The sequence below is a fragment of the Microcaecilia unicolor genome, chromosome 2 (assembly GCF_901765095.1).
Source record: "Microcaecilia unicolor chromosome 2, aMicUni1.1, whole genome shotgun sequence".
Lineage (NCBI taxonomy): Eukaryota > Metazoa > Chordata > Amphibia > Gymnophiona > Siphonopidae > Microcaecilia > Microcaecilia unicolor.
In genome coordinates this window covers 407093103-407112000 of record NC_044032.1, presented here as the reverse complement: position 1 = coordinate 407112000, position 18898 = coordinate 407093103, and the positions used below count along the sequence as shown (strand labels likewise).

Sequence of the window (18898 nt, the reverse complement as noted above, 5' to 3'; positions counted from 1 at the left end):
CACTGATAACAGGACCAACTGACAGCTAAGTTAGGACAGAAGTTCAGGCCACACTGCTTAGGGGTCTGGGTGCACAACATGTATCCATGCTGCCATAGGAAAGTGAACAGCTTCTAACCATCACTAACCACCAGGTGGGGGAAGAGGGGAACAAAGGGCTAATGAGGATTCTCGCCAGCGTGTACTGATTTCCAGACACTACTACTACTACTTAACATTTCTAGAGCGCTACTAGGGTTACGCAGCGCTGTACAAATTAATAACTAAGGACGGTCTCTGCTCAGAAGAGCTTACAATCTAAAGGACGAAATGTCAAGTTGGGGTAGTCTAGATTTCCTGAACAGAGGTGTTGTGATTAGGTGCCGAAAGCTACATTGAAGAAGTGAGCTTTGAGCAATGATTTGAAGATGGGCAGGGAGGGGGCCTGGCGTATGGGCTCAGGGAGTTTGTTCCAAGCATGGGGTGAGGCGAGGCAGAAAGGGCGGAACCTAGAGTTGGCGGTGGTGGAGAAGGGTACTGAAAGGAGGGATTTGTCTTGAGAGCGGAGGTTACGGGTAGGGACGTAAGGGGATATGAGGGTAGAGAGGTAGGGAGGGGCTGCAGAACGAGTGCATTTGTAGGTATGAAGGAGAAGCTTGAACTGTATGCGGTATTGATCGGAAGCCAGTGAAGTGACTTGAGGAGAGGGGTGATATGAGTATATCGGTTCTGGCGGAAGAGGGGAACAAAGGGCTAATGAGGATTCTTGCCAGCGTGTACTGATTTCCAGACACGCAGAGCCGAGCGGTCAGCTATTTAGTCCTAAATACTATCAGCTGAGACAGGAGAGTCTGAAGTCTTTTCCTCAACAATACTGCAGTTATCAAAATAGTAGAGTAAGAGCTTGCTCCGATTAGACATTACAAGGCATTGAAATCCTTATACAGTAAATCTTTTGTATTTCACCTAGTGAAATGTTGGAACCCATTACCACTTGAACGAACTGAAAATAAGACAAGCATAAACAAACTCCCATAAACGTGTAAAGTTATATTTGCTTTAATTTTTTTTTAAGTTTGATTACTGATATAAATTTCTGATCCATGATCTTCAGTTTATTCTTATTGTTAACCCGCTCTGAACTTATTTTTAGGAATAATGTGGGATCGAAATACCCATTATTATTTTATGATGGCACTGAATACTATCAGTGAGTGACACAGCAAGAAGACTAAATTTGTTTCATTTAGGCAGCAGTACAAGTAGTCTTTTAGTTAGCATTAAGTTGACTGTCAAAAACCACATCAAGTCCTCCCCACCTTCTTAGCTCAGGTTGTTCTTTCCTTCCTGAAGAGAGCTTAAAGTTTTTGAACTCTGCTCTGCTTAGATTCGTCATTCATAGTGGGATGATGGAAACCAGGAGCTCTTCCTCCTCAGCGCCCCATACAAGGAAAAACACTGAAGCAAAAGCTGAAGACAGAGGTGTCTCCAGCACTTTAATTTACGACAGGATCATAGAATAATCCCAAACAGTGCGAATTTACAAACAAATTAAATCAATTAGAGGAGACAAAGGAATTAATTCCGAAAGAAAAAGCAAAGGATTAACAAAAAATAAGTTTACTGAAGTTTTAAGCTAATAAAATAGGTCTTCGATCGGGCCTGTATCTGGCAAATTGTTAAGTATCGGGAAGTCATTTAGTGCATTTCGTATAACCTTTAAAACACACACACACACACACTTCAGAAGGGCGGAAGCAGCTCAGCTGACCCACTCGATTCACATGTGGACATTTCAGTGGTCAGGGTAGTGACCTGACGTCCCACACGGAACAGGAAGCCCAGGGTAAAGGAACCCCCTCCCCTGAACAAGCGCACAGACTTTAAATGCCTACACTGTTTTCAAAAGGGACTCTCTCACTCTCACCCAGAATGTACTCAGCTAATTTACAGACAACCTCTACTAATCCGCACTGAGCCATGCATTCCCACCCCTACCGAAAAACACTGAGCAATCGAACTGATCGCAGGCACCGGAACAAAAAAACAAAAACCCAGATATGCAAGCAGCAAAGTGGAGAATCCCCTCTCAACACCAACCCTAGAGAACGCCTCCTGCGCTGCTCCTTTTATTACCGGGAGAGTGTGGGGGACAGCGGCTTCACCCCTCAAACATACTATACCAGGAAACGAGGTCCAGCCAGATGAAGCTTTAGGAACGAGTTAGGTGCCGGGACGCCATAGGAAGGAAGTGACACCCCCTGGGCTGTGTCGAGTGAACGCAGGACACTAAATACTCCCGGGCCAGCACACAGGAAGCGAGTGCACTCGGTGGATGCCTTGCTGTCTCCCTCTTCACCGTGACTAATGGCGGATGTGGGGCTGTGAAAGGCAGGACTGAAGGATCGTGGGGCGGGGAGGCTGTGCAGACAAGAGACCCCCAAGCAGTCAGCGCGCTCTGGATCTCCCTTTAGCCCAGCACTGCATCCTCCCCTTGTTAGGCTCAGCGGCAGCGCGGCTGTGACTGCTGCCTAGTAATCTTTCTTGACCCGACACCGCCCCCTCCTCCGTGGGAAGATGATTCTCAGTGGGTGGACGCGCGTGGCTGAAGACGATGCCACAGGATTGGGGCAACATTTCCATCCAGAGGAGAAAACGCCACCACCTCTCTCTTCTTTGACCCAAGCTGCTTATTCCCTATCCCATGTCCTGCGACTCCTTCGCTTTGGAAGCAGCTCGGTGCTTAAATGAGCACCCCCAAAATTGAGCAAACTCCTTCATCATGTCCAGGGAGCGGTAATGTGTGTGTTTTTTTGTTTTAACCTGGCACCAATTTTATGTTTGAAATGTTAGTCACTAACCTTCACCTCTCCAGCTATTGCCTCTCCAATTACAGTGCAATCTGCTTAAGTGCAAGGGTCTGGGACCAAAGAAATGCATGCAGTTAACCGGAGCCTGCACTTAACCATTGTGACCCAAAGAAGCTTGACATATGATAAACATATGTACAGTACTGTTTATTATTATACATACAGTATACAGTCTCCGTTAACTGACGTTAGGCTTACTTGAAGTAATCAGTTATAGTCCTCATACATAGTAACATAGTAGATGATGGCAGAAAAAGACCTGTACGGTCCATCCAGTCTGCCCAACAAGATAAATTCACATGTGCTACTTTTTGTGTATACCTTACCTTGATTTGTACCTGTCCTTTTCCGGGCACAGACCGTATAAGTCTGCCCAGCACTATCCCCGCCTCCAAACCACCAGTCCCGCCTCCCACCACCGGCTCTGGCACAGACTGTATAAGTCTGCCCAGCACCATCTCCGCCTCCAAACCACCAGTCCCGCCTCCCACCACTGGCTCTGGCACAGACCGTATAAGTCTGCCCAGCACTATCCTCGCTTCCCACCACCGGCTGGCTCTGCCACCCAATCTCGTCTAAGCTCCTTAGGATCCATTCCTTCTGAGCAGGATTCCTTTATGTTTATCCCACGCATGTTTGAATTCCGTTACCGTTTTCGTTTCCACCACCTCCCGCGGGAGGGCATTCCAAGCATCCACTACTCTCTCCGTGAAAAAATACTTCCTGGCATTCTGTACACTATTGGGTCTATGAGTTCCATAGACTACGTCTGCCAGACGGTAAAAACTCAACAAATCTGCCTAGAGCCAAATCATAATAGAAACTAAGCAAAAAAGCTCTAGATAGCTCTATAGAGTGACCACACTAATGTCCATATACTCAATAATTTTAAATAAAGCAGCCTCAATAACCCAGGGTACCAACTCAGTGGACATACCTGATAAGGCTTCTATCATGGGCCAATAATTCTCTGAAAAAACCTATAGGGTGAAATACATCAAACAATCTGTAGTAAAAAAACAGAGAGATTGTATTTGAAAGAAATGTTCAATTATTGGACCAAAATGAAAGTGTAGTCCACGATATAGAAGCATAAGAATGACAAATATAAACCGGAAGGGGAAAAAATGGCAAAATGAGAAAGACTAATTAGCTGTAAATCACTTTGGTAATAATTGGAGTACTCAGCTTCAAATCCCGGGCAAAAATCAACGGGAGGCGCCTCCACATACAAAGAGTACAGACTATCCGTCTTTGAATCCCACAGAATTTCTCGCTCTCTCTCTCCTCGCACTGACATCCAGTGGCCTCCAGATACGCCCACATGGTGTTGAGACTCTCCAGCGCTCTTGCAAAAGTGACAGGAGGTTGTTGAATTTCATCAGCATGTGCCTCGCTGCTCATATCATCAGCCGTTGTTGCCTGCGTGTAGGTGCATATCTTGACATCAGTGCTGTCATCAGCTGTTTGTAGATTGTAATCAACAGCTACATAGAACTCCTCTTCAGTAACACCGGCTGGGATGTCAGTAACCTGTTCATCTGACGCGTTTGCAACAGCTGCATCTGTTTCGTCCCTCTCCACATCCTTAACACAGCTTGCCCGTTTGTAACAGTTCACAATGGTTGCATATGTAGGGAATCCAACAGTGATAGATTACAAGCCAGTTCAACAGCACATTTATCCTTGCCAGTCTGGTCATCCATAACGCTCATCAGACGACATAGCACAAGAGCCCAATAATGTTGTTTGAAATTGGCTATTATGCCCTGATCCACAGGTTGGATCAGAGAGGTAGTGTTTGGTGGCAGGAAGACCACCTTGACATTAGACAGCCTGACATCATCACTGTGTGCAGCACAATTATCACAAAGCAACAAAATCTGACACTTCTGTGCCCGCATTCTAGTGTCTAACTTCTTTAGCCACTGCTTCCAGATTTCCCCAGTCATCCATGAATTTGTGTTAGCCTCGTATGACAGGAAGTCGATTAACTTTCTTGAAGCAATGGAGCTGTTTCTCTTTCCAATGACGAGGGGTTCCAACTTCTCACTCCCATCCATATTGTAGCAAAGGAGGATCGTCAGTCAGTCCTTTGACGTTTTACTTCCTGTAGTTTCGGCTTGTTTGAATGCAAGTGTTCCATCAGGAATCGCTCGCCAGTAGAGACCGTTTTCATCAGCATTGAAAATGTCACAAGGTGCAAACTTGTTCAAGATGGTAAGAAGAACTGAAACCGCCCAATTTTCAGCACCAAAGTCATCAGCGTCTTGTTTCTCACCATGCTGTTCCTTTCCTTCCATCTTTCCAACCATCCAACAGTGACTTTGAATTCAATTAGTCCAAGACTTTCAGCTAGCTGGTTAGCTTTCTCCATAAGCAGTGGACCACTGACAGGAAACTGTCTGCTCCTGACTTGAGAAAACCACCGAAGAAGAGCATCTTCTACCTCCTCATCTTTTCCCGCCCGTATTCATTTCCATTGTGGATTTGTATTGTTTTCCAGTCTTCCAGAAGCTGGTCTTTCTGCTTCAAGACACATGAAATTTGACTGGGATTGTCACCATATTCTTTAGCAATAGATGATTGACTTTGTTTGCTTTCTAAAACCCTGAGCAGGGAACAATACACATTCATAATAGCATTAAACATTTCACAAAACATATAACATAATCATAATGTAAAACTCAAAAACCAACATTGTTCAGGCAATCCAAAACTTACCCTTAAAAAGGGATATCAAATGTATGCTGAAACTAAACAGTTTTAAAACCTTTTCAAATTAATCTATATTTTGTAAGGCTCGGAACTGAGCAGGTAAAGAATTCCACAATCTAGGTCCTGCAATGTAGAAAATCGAGTTCCTATATTTATCTAAAAAGACAGTCTTTAAAGAAGGAACTTCGAGCATATCAGAAGATGCTGACCTCAAACACCAAGAAGGCTGATGTAAATGCAAACTTGCTGAAATCACAGGAGATATGTTATTGGTTATAACTTTAAATAACAATACAGCAGATGTACAGATCAGTAGGACCCAAAGCAGTCCAAAACAAATAAAGTTAGAATCAGAAACAACAGAGTTTATACCTAATTGTTCAACCACCCTTAGGATTCACCTTTGGGTTTAGAAAGCAAAATCACGTGCATGTAAGGACTGGATAAACAAATTAAAACAAAGTTTAAAGTAAATGCCCTTAATTTGTAATACTTGGTAGTAATAATTAAACAGTGATGGACTATTCACATAGCAAGCAGCCTGAGGCAACATATTTATTTTCCACTGAACACTTGGTGGCTAATAATGTGCTGAACTGGACAATGTTGGCACATTTAGACTGACTCTGGACAGAACGTCTGCATGAAGGAAGCCCTTCTCTCATTATTCAATACCCCCTGTGAAATAGTAGTAACAAAAAGGGAAAGTTAATTTTTATGATATACCATTTCATTCCGCAAAACAAGAGGAGCAAGTTCCCACATACCATCTTTTTCTTTTGATGTAGGCACAGGAAAAAAAGATGTTAAATGTGCCCAGGTTTCAACCTAAATATTATTTTTTTTTATGTACTTATATAGTAAGTCTTATTGGTAAGCACCTGATTCTCATCACATGATGTCTGTTTTGGTGTTAAAGAATTACAACAGTGAAACCCCTCTGTTTACTAAGCCATGCTAGAGGCTGCTATGCGCTAATGTCAACATAGCCCATTCACTTTGAAAGAGCTGCATCAGTATTGCTGTGTGGCAGCCACTAGCGCAGCTTAGTAAACAGTGGGGAAAGTGTGAAATAATAAAAACTTGCATCAATAAAATCAACAATTTTATTTATTTTTAATATGTATATCCAACTTTAATATCAAAGCGGGTTACAGTAAAACATTCATAAAATAATTAAAAAAAAAACCAAGACAACAGAATAACTATCATTAAAAAATATAAAGAATACTGCATGGAGAACTGCACAGGTACATAAGATCAAGTAAATCTTCAAAAAATACCACATGGAGAACACTGCACAGATACACAAGTCAATCTTCCATAGAATCCTTTACAAAACAAAAAGTCTTAAAAAGTTTCTTAAACTGTTGCTTGCTGGGACAAAGTCTTAAATAACCAGGCAAATGGTTCCATAAATTCACTCCTGCAATAAAGACTGATTGTATCAGAATAATGACATGCAGGAGCCAGTAGACTTTTAGCTAATAAATTGAAGAAACAGGCCCAAAGAAACTATATAACGGGAGTGTATGATACCCTTGGGAAGTTGGTCCATCAAACAGGTGAAATACAGGAGGTATTCCAAGAATACTACACCCAATTATACAAATCTGAACAGGGGGGGACGTGGGAGGGTATTGCACAGTACCTGCAGGGGGCGAACCTCCCAGTTCTTTCAGAGGGGGCGGTGGAAGCCCTAGCTGCCCCCATAACGATTGAGGAGGTGGAAAAGGTGATAGCGAGCTTATCTAACAACAAGGCTCAGGGGCCGGATGGATTTCCAGCACGCTTCTATAAAATATTTGTAAAGTGGTTAGCACCGCTGTTGCTGAAAGCCATAACCTCCTTTGACGATATAGGCAAACTGCCTCACTCCTGGAGAGTGGCCGAGGTTCTGATACGGAAGCCGGACAAGGACCCCACGCAATGTGGGGCGTACAGACCCATATCACTCTTAAATGTGGACTATAAAATTTTTACTAAGATTTTGGCCTTACGGCTGCAGAAGGTAATCCCAAGAGTGATACACGAAGATCAGGTGGGATTTATAGAGGGCAGACAGACGTTCGATAACATTAGATCCCTGCTCCACATAATACAACATGCCACAGATGAAGCGGAACCGGTATTGCTATGCTCGGTTGATGCGGAAAAAGCCTTTGACCGGGTGGAGTGGTCATTCCTATTTGAAGTCTTGAAACAAATTGGGTTGGGAGGGAGAATTATGAATTGGCTGCAGCTGCTCTACACTAATCCCTTAGCAGTCTTAAAGATAAATGGCTCCTGTTCCAAGCCGATTTACCTGGGTAGAGGGATGAGACAGGGCTGTGCGGTATCCCCCCTGATGTTTGCACTCTCAATCGAGCCTTTAGCAAAAAAAATTAGAGATCACGATAGCATAAGGGGTGTGGTGAGAGGCAGCCGAGAGCATTAGATCATGCTGTTTGCGGACGATGTCTTGTTGACATTGTCCCAACCGAAACACTCCCTGCAGCAGGTTATAGAGGTGATTTCACAATATGGGGTATTATCGGGCTTTAAGATTAATGCTAATAAATCAGAGATACTTAATTTAACAATACCCCAGAGAGAGGTCCGGGAGCTGCAGGGTCTATACCCATTCCAATGGGCATAAAAAGCAATACGATATCTGGGCATCATGATCACCCCAAAATTAGAGTCCATGTTTCAGGAGAACTTCCCTAGGAAGTTAAAGGAGCTCTTCGGAGAGCTGGACAGATGGGAGGGACTCACGATATCGTGGGTGGGCAGGGTCCATGCGGTGAAAATGATGATCCTGCCCAAGCTGTTATATCTGTTTAAGGCCCTGCCAATCCCAATCCCCAGAACTGAATAAAAAATTGTTTGCGTTCATCTGGAGAAAACGACCACCAAGAGTCCGTAGAAATATGATGTATCAGATGCCAAATAGGGGGGGCATGGGAGTGCCAAACTTTTTCCTGTACAACCAAGCAGCACAGCTAAGGGTTTTGGCTGAATGGGACCCAACTAATGTTAAAAAATGGTTGCACTGGGAAAGAGCATGGATGGGAACACGATATATAGGGGACATATTATAGAAACCCGGGAGGGACATACTAGCGGTGATAGAAAGGGTCCCGGTGGGACTTTTATATTAAACACCTGGCTCCAAATAAGAAGGCGGATCTTCCCTGAGAGAACTTATTTCTTCCAAACGTTGATACAAGGAGCCCCGGGGTTCCTGCTCGGAAGGGAGGAGAAGATTTACCAGATATGGGCGAAGAAAGGTCTAAAAACATTGGGACAGATTTGGGCGAACAGGGAATTCCGGGCATACAAGGAACTGCAGGAGGAATATGGATTAGAGGAAAGAGATCTAGTATATTACAATTGCCTCAGGAATTTTATTTTCAAGCGGGCAAGGGATGAGCTAGAGTTGGCCGAGACAGAATTGGAAAAAGCTATGAGAAGGGGAGGGGGTAGAGGTGGTATAACACGAATATATAGGGCTTTATTGTTGATCTCCTCCCCACAAGGCCTCTATACAAGGAGATGGGAGACAGAGCTCCAGGAGCATCATAAGGGAGAGTGGTGGGCAAGCAGCTATAGGCATTTGTTGAAGCCATCCATCGCCCAGCCATTAGTTGAAAATGGATATAAGATCTTTTACTGGTGGTATTATACACCGGTGAGACTACAAAAGATTTACCCACAAATGTCAACAGATTGCTGGAGGAGCTGCGGGGGGAGAGAAACATTTTGGCACATCTGGTGGGAATGCCCAAAGGTTCAAAAATATTGGACAGAGATCGTGGGAAAGGTCAGAGAATTGATTAAGATAGACTACCCAAGACAAGCTGAGCACTGTCTACTACACATACGCCCCAGGAAGACCCCAATACATTGGCATATGCTAGCCATACAGGTATTCGGGGCAGCTAAAATGGCGCTGGCAAAAGCCTGGAAACAGAAGGAGACCCCAGGGATGCAGGTGGTGGAGGGTAGACTACACCATTTGTATCAAATGACGAAGCTGACTGCAATACAAAAGGGGCAACTCCAGAAGTTTCAAAAAATATGGCAGGTATATGAGCAGTGGAGAGGAGTATGAATATCAAAACAAAATAAAACAGTAACAATAACAAACTGAAATATGACTGAGGATGGGGGACGGGAGGTGGGTGGGCTGGTAGGGGAATGGAGGAGGGAAAGAAAAGGTAAAACGAGATACTTATGCTATATGTTGTTGCAATATTGTTGTTTAATGATTGCATCTGGATGATAGAACTGTACTGTTATATATTTTTTGAAAATTAATAAATAAAAATAAAAGAATAATGACATGCAGCAACACACATGTTCTAGAAATAGTGAACAAATGTTGTGAAGTTGACGTAATTTGAAAATTTTACCAATAATTTAATGTACTTGTCAGTTCAAAGGAAAGAGTTGTATCCAGGATAAAACCCAGTACCTTAGAAGAGTTTTCAACGGGTAATGAAAGGCAATCAGATAATTGGATTAAATCTGGAATTATATTTATGCTTATTTAATTTTTGATATACTGTCCAATTAGCAGGCTTTCTGAGTGGTTCTCAATATATAATCTGAAAGAAGTAAAATACCTTGTCTTGTTCATATATACCTGTTATGAATTTTTTATTTAGTTACTTCTAATCCACTTGATATTTTATTTCTGTCCACTCACGTGATATTTTCATATACCTAATTGTAATACCTCTTTTGTACTTAACATTCCGTTAATGGTGATCACCATTGCGGCATAATGTAAGCCACATTGAGCCTGCAAATAGGTGGGAAAATGTGGGATACAAATGCAGCAAATAAATACATACATATAATAAATTATAGGAAAGCAACATAAAACAGGGCTATAAAAAGTAACATCACAAATCATAGCAAAAAATAATAGTAACAGTAAACCAGCTGTGACTCCCCCCACTGTTATGTGACGACATGCCAATGCAGGAGCCAAAGAAAACGTCTCTTAAGACTATCCAAATGCATCCTTACACAAAGATGTTTCTCTAGGTACTTTTTAAATACCAATGATTGTTCCAGTTTTAAATGGGTTGGAAGGGCATGCCAAAGGGAAGGCCTAGAGAAAATAAAAATGTTCACTCTGATAGTATCTAGGCCAATAATGCAGAAGGATGGAACCATCAGAAGATCTTGTTGAGGGAACCAGTGTTCTGGAAGGAACCTAAGGGGATCAGAAGACATGACGAGTATTCTGGAAAGCCTGAGTGAAGAACTTTGTAAACTAAGGGGTATGTTTACTAAGGCGCGTTAGCGTTTTTAACACACCTTTAAAATTAAGGTGCATTAAACGCTAATGCGCCAATACATTCCTATATGTTTCCTTCTTCAAATAGACTACTATAATCTTATATATAAATTAACAACACATCCTTTATTGATAATATTACATACTATTATTAAACATGCACTTCCCTTATCAAGTCCCATTCAGATGGTCCATTATACAGGAACTAGAGTCCAAACATGGACTTCCAAAACTCCATATAGTTCCTGAGGTAGATATTAAATGTAATCTTTGACGTATCCTTATTATATCATAGATCTTGAGCGTCTTCCTCGATCTCCAAATCTCTCCAATCTGATTCAATCCACTAAATTTTTAATCCATAATGCTCCACAGGAACATTAATACTCCAACAGATCTCCACTTCCTGGTATAACTGAAGGCTTGACCACACCAAACATGGTTTTCACATACTCTTCAAACTTTCACTCGGTCCCTATAGGCGCATTAGCGTTTGACGCGTTGTCAACCATTAACACGAGTTAAAGACGCTAATGCGCCTATAGCACGCCTTTGTAAACACAGGTCTAAGAGAAGAACTTTAAACGTTTTCCTATGGCAGACTGGTAACCAGTGTTCTCGGTGCAGTATCTCTTGGTCAAAATTTTTGGCTCCGGGTAGAAGCTTGACAACCTTCATTCCCTTCAGTGAATTAATCCACTCATACAATGTGTAAAACAGCTACCAGCATTCTGTCTGTCGGTCTCTATTTATATGCAAGCAGAACTATGGGGGCCCATCACCCTCCTGCAAATGTAACAATGTTCAAACAGCAACAAGTCTATGCAGCTCTAAGGCAAACAAACTGACAATTATGAACTCAGAAAGAATAAACCTGTTTGTGTTTTAACACACTTTACCAGGACCTCTTCTCTCTCCTTGCTCTCAATAAAACCCACCCACAGTGGGGGGGGGGGGGGGGGGGGGGGGGGGGGGGGGGGGGGGAAGATGTCACTAAACTAGACCTGTTTCAGACCAGAGTACAAAAAGGTGCTCTGATTGAGCAGCTGACCACTGGAGGGATTAAGGCGTGAAACCTCCTTAATTCCCCAGTGGTTGCTGTTCTGTTCCTTCTCCCCTGAAAATGAAAGGGGACACCAGGCACTGTGACAGCTTTAGGTATTGTAAGTATTCTTAGCAAAGCAAGAAATCTGTCTGAGGAGTAGCCTAGTGGTTAGTATAATAGATTTTAAACCAAGGAGCTCAGATTCAAATCCCACTTTTGTTTTTTTATTGTGAGACCTCCAGAAAGAGAAAAATATCTACTGTACATAAATATATGACATATATAAGCCTTTGCAAGCCTGAAGGCTACCGAAGTGTGTACATTCAGGCACAGTAGGTATTTTTCTGTTCCTGGAGGGCTCACAATTACAATGGGCTGTGTCGGCAATGCCCTTCAAAGTGAATGGGCTGTGTCGGCATTGCTGCATGGCTTTGTAAAAGGGGATAAGAGTTAAAGAGGGATTTGAACCTGGATCCCTCACTTTAAAGTCCATTACACTAAGCACCAGGCTACCTCTGTACTCTGCAGGGATGTCTGTGTGGCTATTCTTCTAAGAATGCTGCCAGATAGAAGTCCTTGACTCTGCTTTTTGCCATTCATAGGTTGGACTTTCCAGTTTGTAAAATGGCTGTTCATGCTGGATGTCCTCAGAAAACAGACATTCATCTCGCATATTTCCTGTTGAGATGGACATTCCTTTTCCATGTTATTAGCTAGACGCCTCTGTTCTGATTTGGACGTCCTTTCATAGTAACATAGTAGATGATGGCAGAAAAAGACCTGCATGGTCCATCCAGTCTGCCCAACAAGATAAACTCATATGTGCTACTTTTTGTGTATACCTTACCTTGCTTTGTATCTGCCATTTTCAGGGCACAGACAGTAGAAGTCTGCCCAGCACCTGCCCCGCCTCCCACCACCGGCTCTGCCACCCAATCTCGGCTAAGCTTCTGAGGATCTATTCCTTCCGAACAGGATTCCTTTATGTTTATCCCACGCATTTTTGAATTCTGTTACTGTTTTCAAATCCACCACCTCCCGCGGGAGGGCATTCCAAGTATTTTAAAAAATGTCCCTCTGTTTTCAGTCTAGCAAGGATGAAAAAGTTAAGGCTAAGGTATGCATTGTGAAGATTCTGTCGCTGGAATAATAGACAAAGCCAACAGAGCTGCCTCAGCTATTTTGTATTTTAAAAATGTATCGTGGTATATGTGATATTTATGTGACATTATTGGTTTACAGTGATTGGTATATGGAAGATGTTTTTTGAATAACTGAAAAAAATAATTTGATAAATTATGATAAAACAGATCAAAGAAGTGGTTTGGATTTTATTTTTTTATTTTTTTTTTTTGGGGGGGGGGTGTGATTTATCAGATTAAAGTATATTTGAATGTATATATACACACACACTTTTATAAAGGGGGTGAGAAGATTTGTTTTTGTCTTAAAAATTTCCAGGACAGATTTTCAATAATCTTTACATTATTGAAACAAAGGAAAAGAAGTTAAAAACTATGTTGCAGTCAGACTTGACTTGGTGATGGTTCCATTAGAAGTCAGAGATTTTGAGTGGATCTTCCATTGTTATCTCAGAAAAAAAGCAGCAGTTATCCCACATTCTTTGAAAACAGCAGGGATGGAGATGAGAAATCCCCCATATTACTCTCTCAGCCATTCAGTTGACATTACTGCACCATGCCTCACAGTTCCCCAGATTGAAGTCTCAATTTTTCATGTTTAGAATGTTTGTTTAAATAACGATTCCTTGTGCAAATAATCCTGTCCAATAATCCTACCTAATACACACCTACACAATCCCATTACATTTAAGGTCAAGTTTAAAGAGATAGAATTAGACGCCTAGGTCTCTAGGTTATTAAGATTTGGATAGTATTTTCAAAAACTGTCAGGAGCCAATCTTGGTGCTGACATTTAGGAACAAAGAGGCCACAACTGTAAAAAAACAAACAAATCCTGAGTGTCTAAATGTAGGAATCTAAGTTAGACATCTATTTTCAGCAGAACATATGAAATGTAAGGCGTCTTTTTACAAAAGTGTGGTAAACGTTTGTAGTTACCACATGGTAATTGCCCAAATTACAGTGCAGTAACTGCAAAGCCTCTGTATTAACTGGTGGGATCATGACCAGCACCTGCACATGCAATTAACACAGAAGTAATATATTTAGGACCAGATTCAGGAAATGGTGCTGAAACAATTCAGTGCTAAGTGCTATTCCATATAGGGTGTGCACCTTGCATAGAATAGAGTTTAGTGCAGATCCTGCACCTACCTTTTGGGTGCTGGACTTACACCTGCTGAAACCTGGTGTAAATGCCAGCATCCAAGTTAGGTGCGTTTAGGCAGTATTCTGTAATTCTATGTGCAACCTTTTTGAACAGCCCTGACACTCCCATAGCCATGCCCCCCCCCCCCCCCCCTTTGAGAGATGCACCAGGGGAGTTAGGTGCCCGTGCCTTATAGAATAGTACACAAATTTTTGGTTTGCATAATTTTTATTAAGTCACAACATACGTTACTGGAAAGTGTCCACTTTTTGTTGTTAAATTAACTCAATACCCCCCTACTCCACCCCCACCCAATCTCAAACTGAATCCCACCACCTAATCTGCAGAAAAACAGAGAACATCTCAACCTGAGTCATCAGTGTTATTCTTTCACGAAGACCCAAGCCATGAGAAAACTGACACACACATCAAATCCCCCACACCTGCCCCACACCACCCACTCAAAATGAAATGCTCTAGGTTACAAATTTAATAATGAACTCTGGACTCTATGTGATAAGGAGTCCCAAAACAAAGACCATGTTTGTTGGAATTGATGCCAGACCTTAGGAGAGCCAAACCTGGCATCCAGACTTTCCATTTTCAACAGATAAACAAGTTCATTCTTCCAAAAGGTCATGGAAGGAAGGTCCTGTTGTCACCAATGAAACAACAGGCAGTGCAGAGCAACAAAAAAAAATGCCTTATGAAAGAATAAATTAGGTCGCTTTCGCAATCCCAACGAAACAAAATTAGAACATAATCAAATATCAGCTCACAATGGGATGCGCTTACCAATAAGAGAACACAAATAAGTCAGTAGAGCCCTCCAAAAAGAATGAACTAGCGCCCAAGTCCAAAACATATACACGAAAGTTGCTGGAGTATGCACACACCAATGTTAATGAGTGCCAGTGGTTGTTAGCACCTAATTATCGATGGTTCAGCGTTCATCATCCATTTATTTGGGCATTCATCGCAAAAGTGCGTGCAACTTTGAGCAGCATCTATAGAATCCAGAGTTTACTGTACGCTAAGTACCTGATCTAACAAGGATGCACTTAATGCTACATGCACAGATCACACAGTGCCAGCTGAGTTATCTGCTGCAGCAATGGTTAACACAATAACTTGCATAAGTATTGCCATACTGGAACAGACCAAAGGTCCATCAAGCCCAGCATCCTGTCTCCAACAGTGGCCAATCCAGGTCACAAAAACCTGGCAAGATCCCAAAAAAGTACAAAACATTTTATACTGCTTATTCCAGAAATGGTGGATTTTCCCCAAGTCCATTTAATAATGGTCTATGGACTTTTCCTTTAGGAAACCAAACCTTCTTTAAACTCTGCTAAGCTAACCGGGGTACAGGAGGAAGGCAAAGGTTAAGGAAGTCATATTGGCCGTGTGTGTGTGTGTGTGTGGGGGGCAATTTAGCATTAGCACGCATATTGGGGGGGGGGGGGGTGCCAGCTGACCATGCCGACCCCAAACACTACCTAGGGGCCTAGCCAACTTTTTACCACCAACAGTATCAGAAACTAGGAAGTTTAGTTTGTTTGCGCACCCACCTTCCTCCCAACTATAAAGGTATCTTGCTGCCCCAGGAAAACAATGGGCCCAATCATAGGAGGCAGCTCTGTGGGTGCCAAGCACCCGTAGTATTGAACAACTCCTTCACTGTTGTGGTGTAGCACCCCCCATTCATTTAAAAAAGTTGGTTCTAGGGGCCCAATATTCAGCTGGTGGCAATCAGTGTTTTGCTGACCGCTACCAGTGTTAACACCAGAAATTCAATGCTGGGCCATGTCTGGGCTCCGGCACTGAATTTCCAGGTTTACGGAGCCATTGAAAACATAACCAGTTAAGTGCAACATTCAACACTTGAACCTGAGGCAATGGAGGGTTAAGTGACTTGCCCAAGATCACAAGGAGCTGCAGTGGGATTTGAATCCTGGCTTCCCTGGTTCTTAGCTCACAGCTTTAACCACTAGGATGCTAGTCAACTGCACAGAATGGGATTTTAAATCTGTGTGCATGCTCTGCCCCCCCCCCCCCCTCGTTCCTCTATCTGCAGTAAAAGCAGGTGCTAAGTCTGTGAGAAGTTCTGTCACCAAGGACCCACCTAAGCACAATTTCGAAAGAAAAACATATGTGTAGTTTCATGAATACAAAACTACCCATAGACGATGCTCCTGAGAATTAACTCTATAATGCTAAACAGGTATAAATGGTATGAAAATGTAATAGTTTAATACTGCAACATGTGGTATATTCCAACAGCTACCAAAAATAATTTTTCAAAATTGGATATTAACTTAGAAACTGTTTACAATATCAACCTATTAGAGAAACCACAAAAATAAATATCTATAGGTTTTCAGAGCTTTCATCTCATTATGAAACCAAATATAACAGCAGCCCCAGGAAATGGATAAATCTTTTAAAACAAGGAAGCCATTTCAGAGATGAGGGACAGGTTGGAACCTTTGGAACCTTTTTGAATTAGTTTAAACATAATTAAAAAAATAAAGTGTTAATTATTTTTATGCAGTTCAGGATTGAAAAATCAATACATAGTTTAAAGGCTGCAGTTATCTCCTATTGTTTCCTTCTCTATGACATCTTGTTCCAGTGCTTAGTGACCCGGTTACAGTCTCTTCTAATGTCATAAAATTCCTTTTTGGCAAACCTCTTTAAGAGAAACAGAGACTGGTGCCCAAGCCAGGAGAGTCTGTAGTTGCTGGTGCATTCCAAACAGATGAAAGCAGTGTGTGCAAGGCCTCACTCCAGACCAAATGTTTCATAGGACGTTATGGCACGCAGGAACCTCTCCTTCAGAGTCCGGATATCGCTGTATCTGGGGAGCTTCAGGATGTGGTAACAAGTATTGGCCACAGGATAGTACAGATCCGGATCTTCTGAATGGAAGTCACAGATAGTGAAGGCAAAATTTTCCATCCCTCCCACTGGTATTCTGTCACTTCCTGTCAAAAACACTAAAAATAATGGCACATGCTGAGAAAACTGAAGTATGACAGAATGAACACATTAGAAACAGACTTTTACAAGTATTTCTAAAAAATGGGCTCCCAAAATCAGTTGAATAATTCAGGACTAGTTACTGGACCCTAACGTGGATCAAGATATCCGCACAGAGGCATCAGTATAGTAGTACTGACAAAATTACCATTTAATGTACGGACTTCAAACTCCCATTCAAAGGCCTCAAAATCAGTCAGATTTGCATACCATGGGGGATGGTGGGGAAGTTGCAGGGTATTATATTGGGGATGGGAGTAGTTTGGGGGTGGATGGAGCAAATGCAATGTGAGTAGTGTTGAATGGTGGTGGGGTAGGAGAGCTTTAACGGGTGGGGACAGTTTGGTAGGTGATGGAGGAGTTGCGGCAGTAGAATAGCCAGAAGTTAATTTTTGGGTGGGCCCATGGATTTCCTCCCTAGATCCTCCCTCCTGCCACCCCTCCATGTTAAAAAAAATTAATCCCTTGGTTGGCAGAGATCCCCAAGCGCTGCCAACTGAAGACATCCACCAGAATCATCCTGGTCATTTTAACATGGACTAAGTCAGTGGCATGCTTCAAGCTGCCGACATCAAACACCCCCTATGCATGAACTGACCATGCGTAGGTGTGCCGGCATTGGTGGCTGCTGCCGGTGTCCAGAAGCAAGACGCTAACTTTATTAGTGTTCAGTCTGCATGGAACTTCTGGCAGAACATGTCTTCAGCTCATGGAGCTCGGGGATCCCTACCAGCTACACCGAAGATGTGTGCCACTGCTATGTGAGGGTAATTTTGGGGGCTGGGGCAGTTTGTGAGGTAGTTTTGGGGTGTGGGGCAGTGGGCCAGTTGCAGGGCAAGCAGTTTTGGGGAATGGTGAGAGTACAGAACAAGGGAAATGCGGTTTGAAAGAAGTAATTCCATATCTGATATATTTCACTGTATCTAAAATGGACTGGTCCATTTGTCTTGGGGGGTGGGGGGGCTTCTTTCTCTAGAAGTCAAGGTCCCATCTTTGGACTCAATCCCCCTCATTCTGTAACTTAGCGCCTAAATGTAAGCACTATTTATATTCTAATATTATAAAATACTAGCATTTACGCACATTAAATGTTACATTTATGCATGAAAGTGCCAATTGGGAGCTAAGCAGTATTCTGAAAACTTCTTGCACAACTGCAACACACATGGAGGAAGTGTTGGCGAGTCCCACTTACATGTGTAACTTACAGAATATCATAGCTTACATGCTACAGTGCAACACTTCTGCACTAACATTTGTGCCTGCCTTTTACATGGCCCGAGTGTTAAACATAGGCACACAAATGAGGACATACAATCTGCTCTATAATGGAATCCGAGCACCCAGATGCTGTCTTAGAATTCACACTCAACGCCCTGTAGTTCGGTGCCCAAATGTAGGTGACCTTTATTAGAATTGATGCCATTGTGTCTTTTCACTGTTTCTCCCCCCTCCCCCCCCCCATGCCGTTAAATGTTTAATTTTGCCCCAGTCATTCTCAACCCCTTGTGAATAATTCTAACTTCTACTGGGTTGGAAAGAATAAAAATGATTTTTGAACAAACAGGTAAGTTTTTTAGTGCCTAACTGAATACTCATAAGCTTGACCAGTAGCAAGTGCTGTACACTGCCAGGTGAAAAGTCCTCAATTTGATCTGA

General features: G+C 42.5%; 2 protein-coding genes across 5 annotated transcripts in view; both read right to left on the bottom strand.

Annotated features, from left to right (window-relative positions):
- The window catches only part of HERC3 (HECT and RLD domain containing E3 ubiquitin protein ligase 3), a 164582-nt gene extending 161883 nt beyond the window's left edge, over positions 1–2699 (bottom strand). For 3 of the 4 annotated variants that reach the window (XM_030190680.1, XM_030190683.1, XM_030190684.1), the window contains exon 1: positions 2163–2699. The gene's annotated coding sequence lies outside the window, so the exon portion shown is untranslated. Of the gene's footprint in view, positions 1–1298; positions 1407–2162 lie in introns of those variants that run through there. The other variant, XM_030190681.1, reaches the window with a different exon arrangement.
- Positions 2700–16106: 13407 nt separating this feature from the next.
- The window catches only part of LOC115462111 (E3 ISG15--protein ligase HERC5-like), a 178594-nt gene continuing 175802 nt past the window's right edge, over positions 16107–18898 (bottom strand). Inside the window, exon 24 of the mRNA XM_030192148.1 lies at positions 16107–17196. Within this exon, the coding sequence (XP_030048008.1) occupies positions 16982–17196 (215 nt within the window). The 3' untranslated portion in view covers positions 16107–16981. The remainder of the gene's footprint in view (positions 17197–18898) is intronic.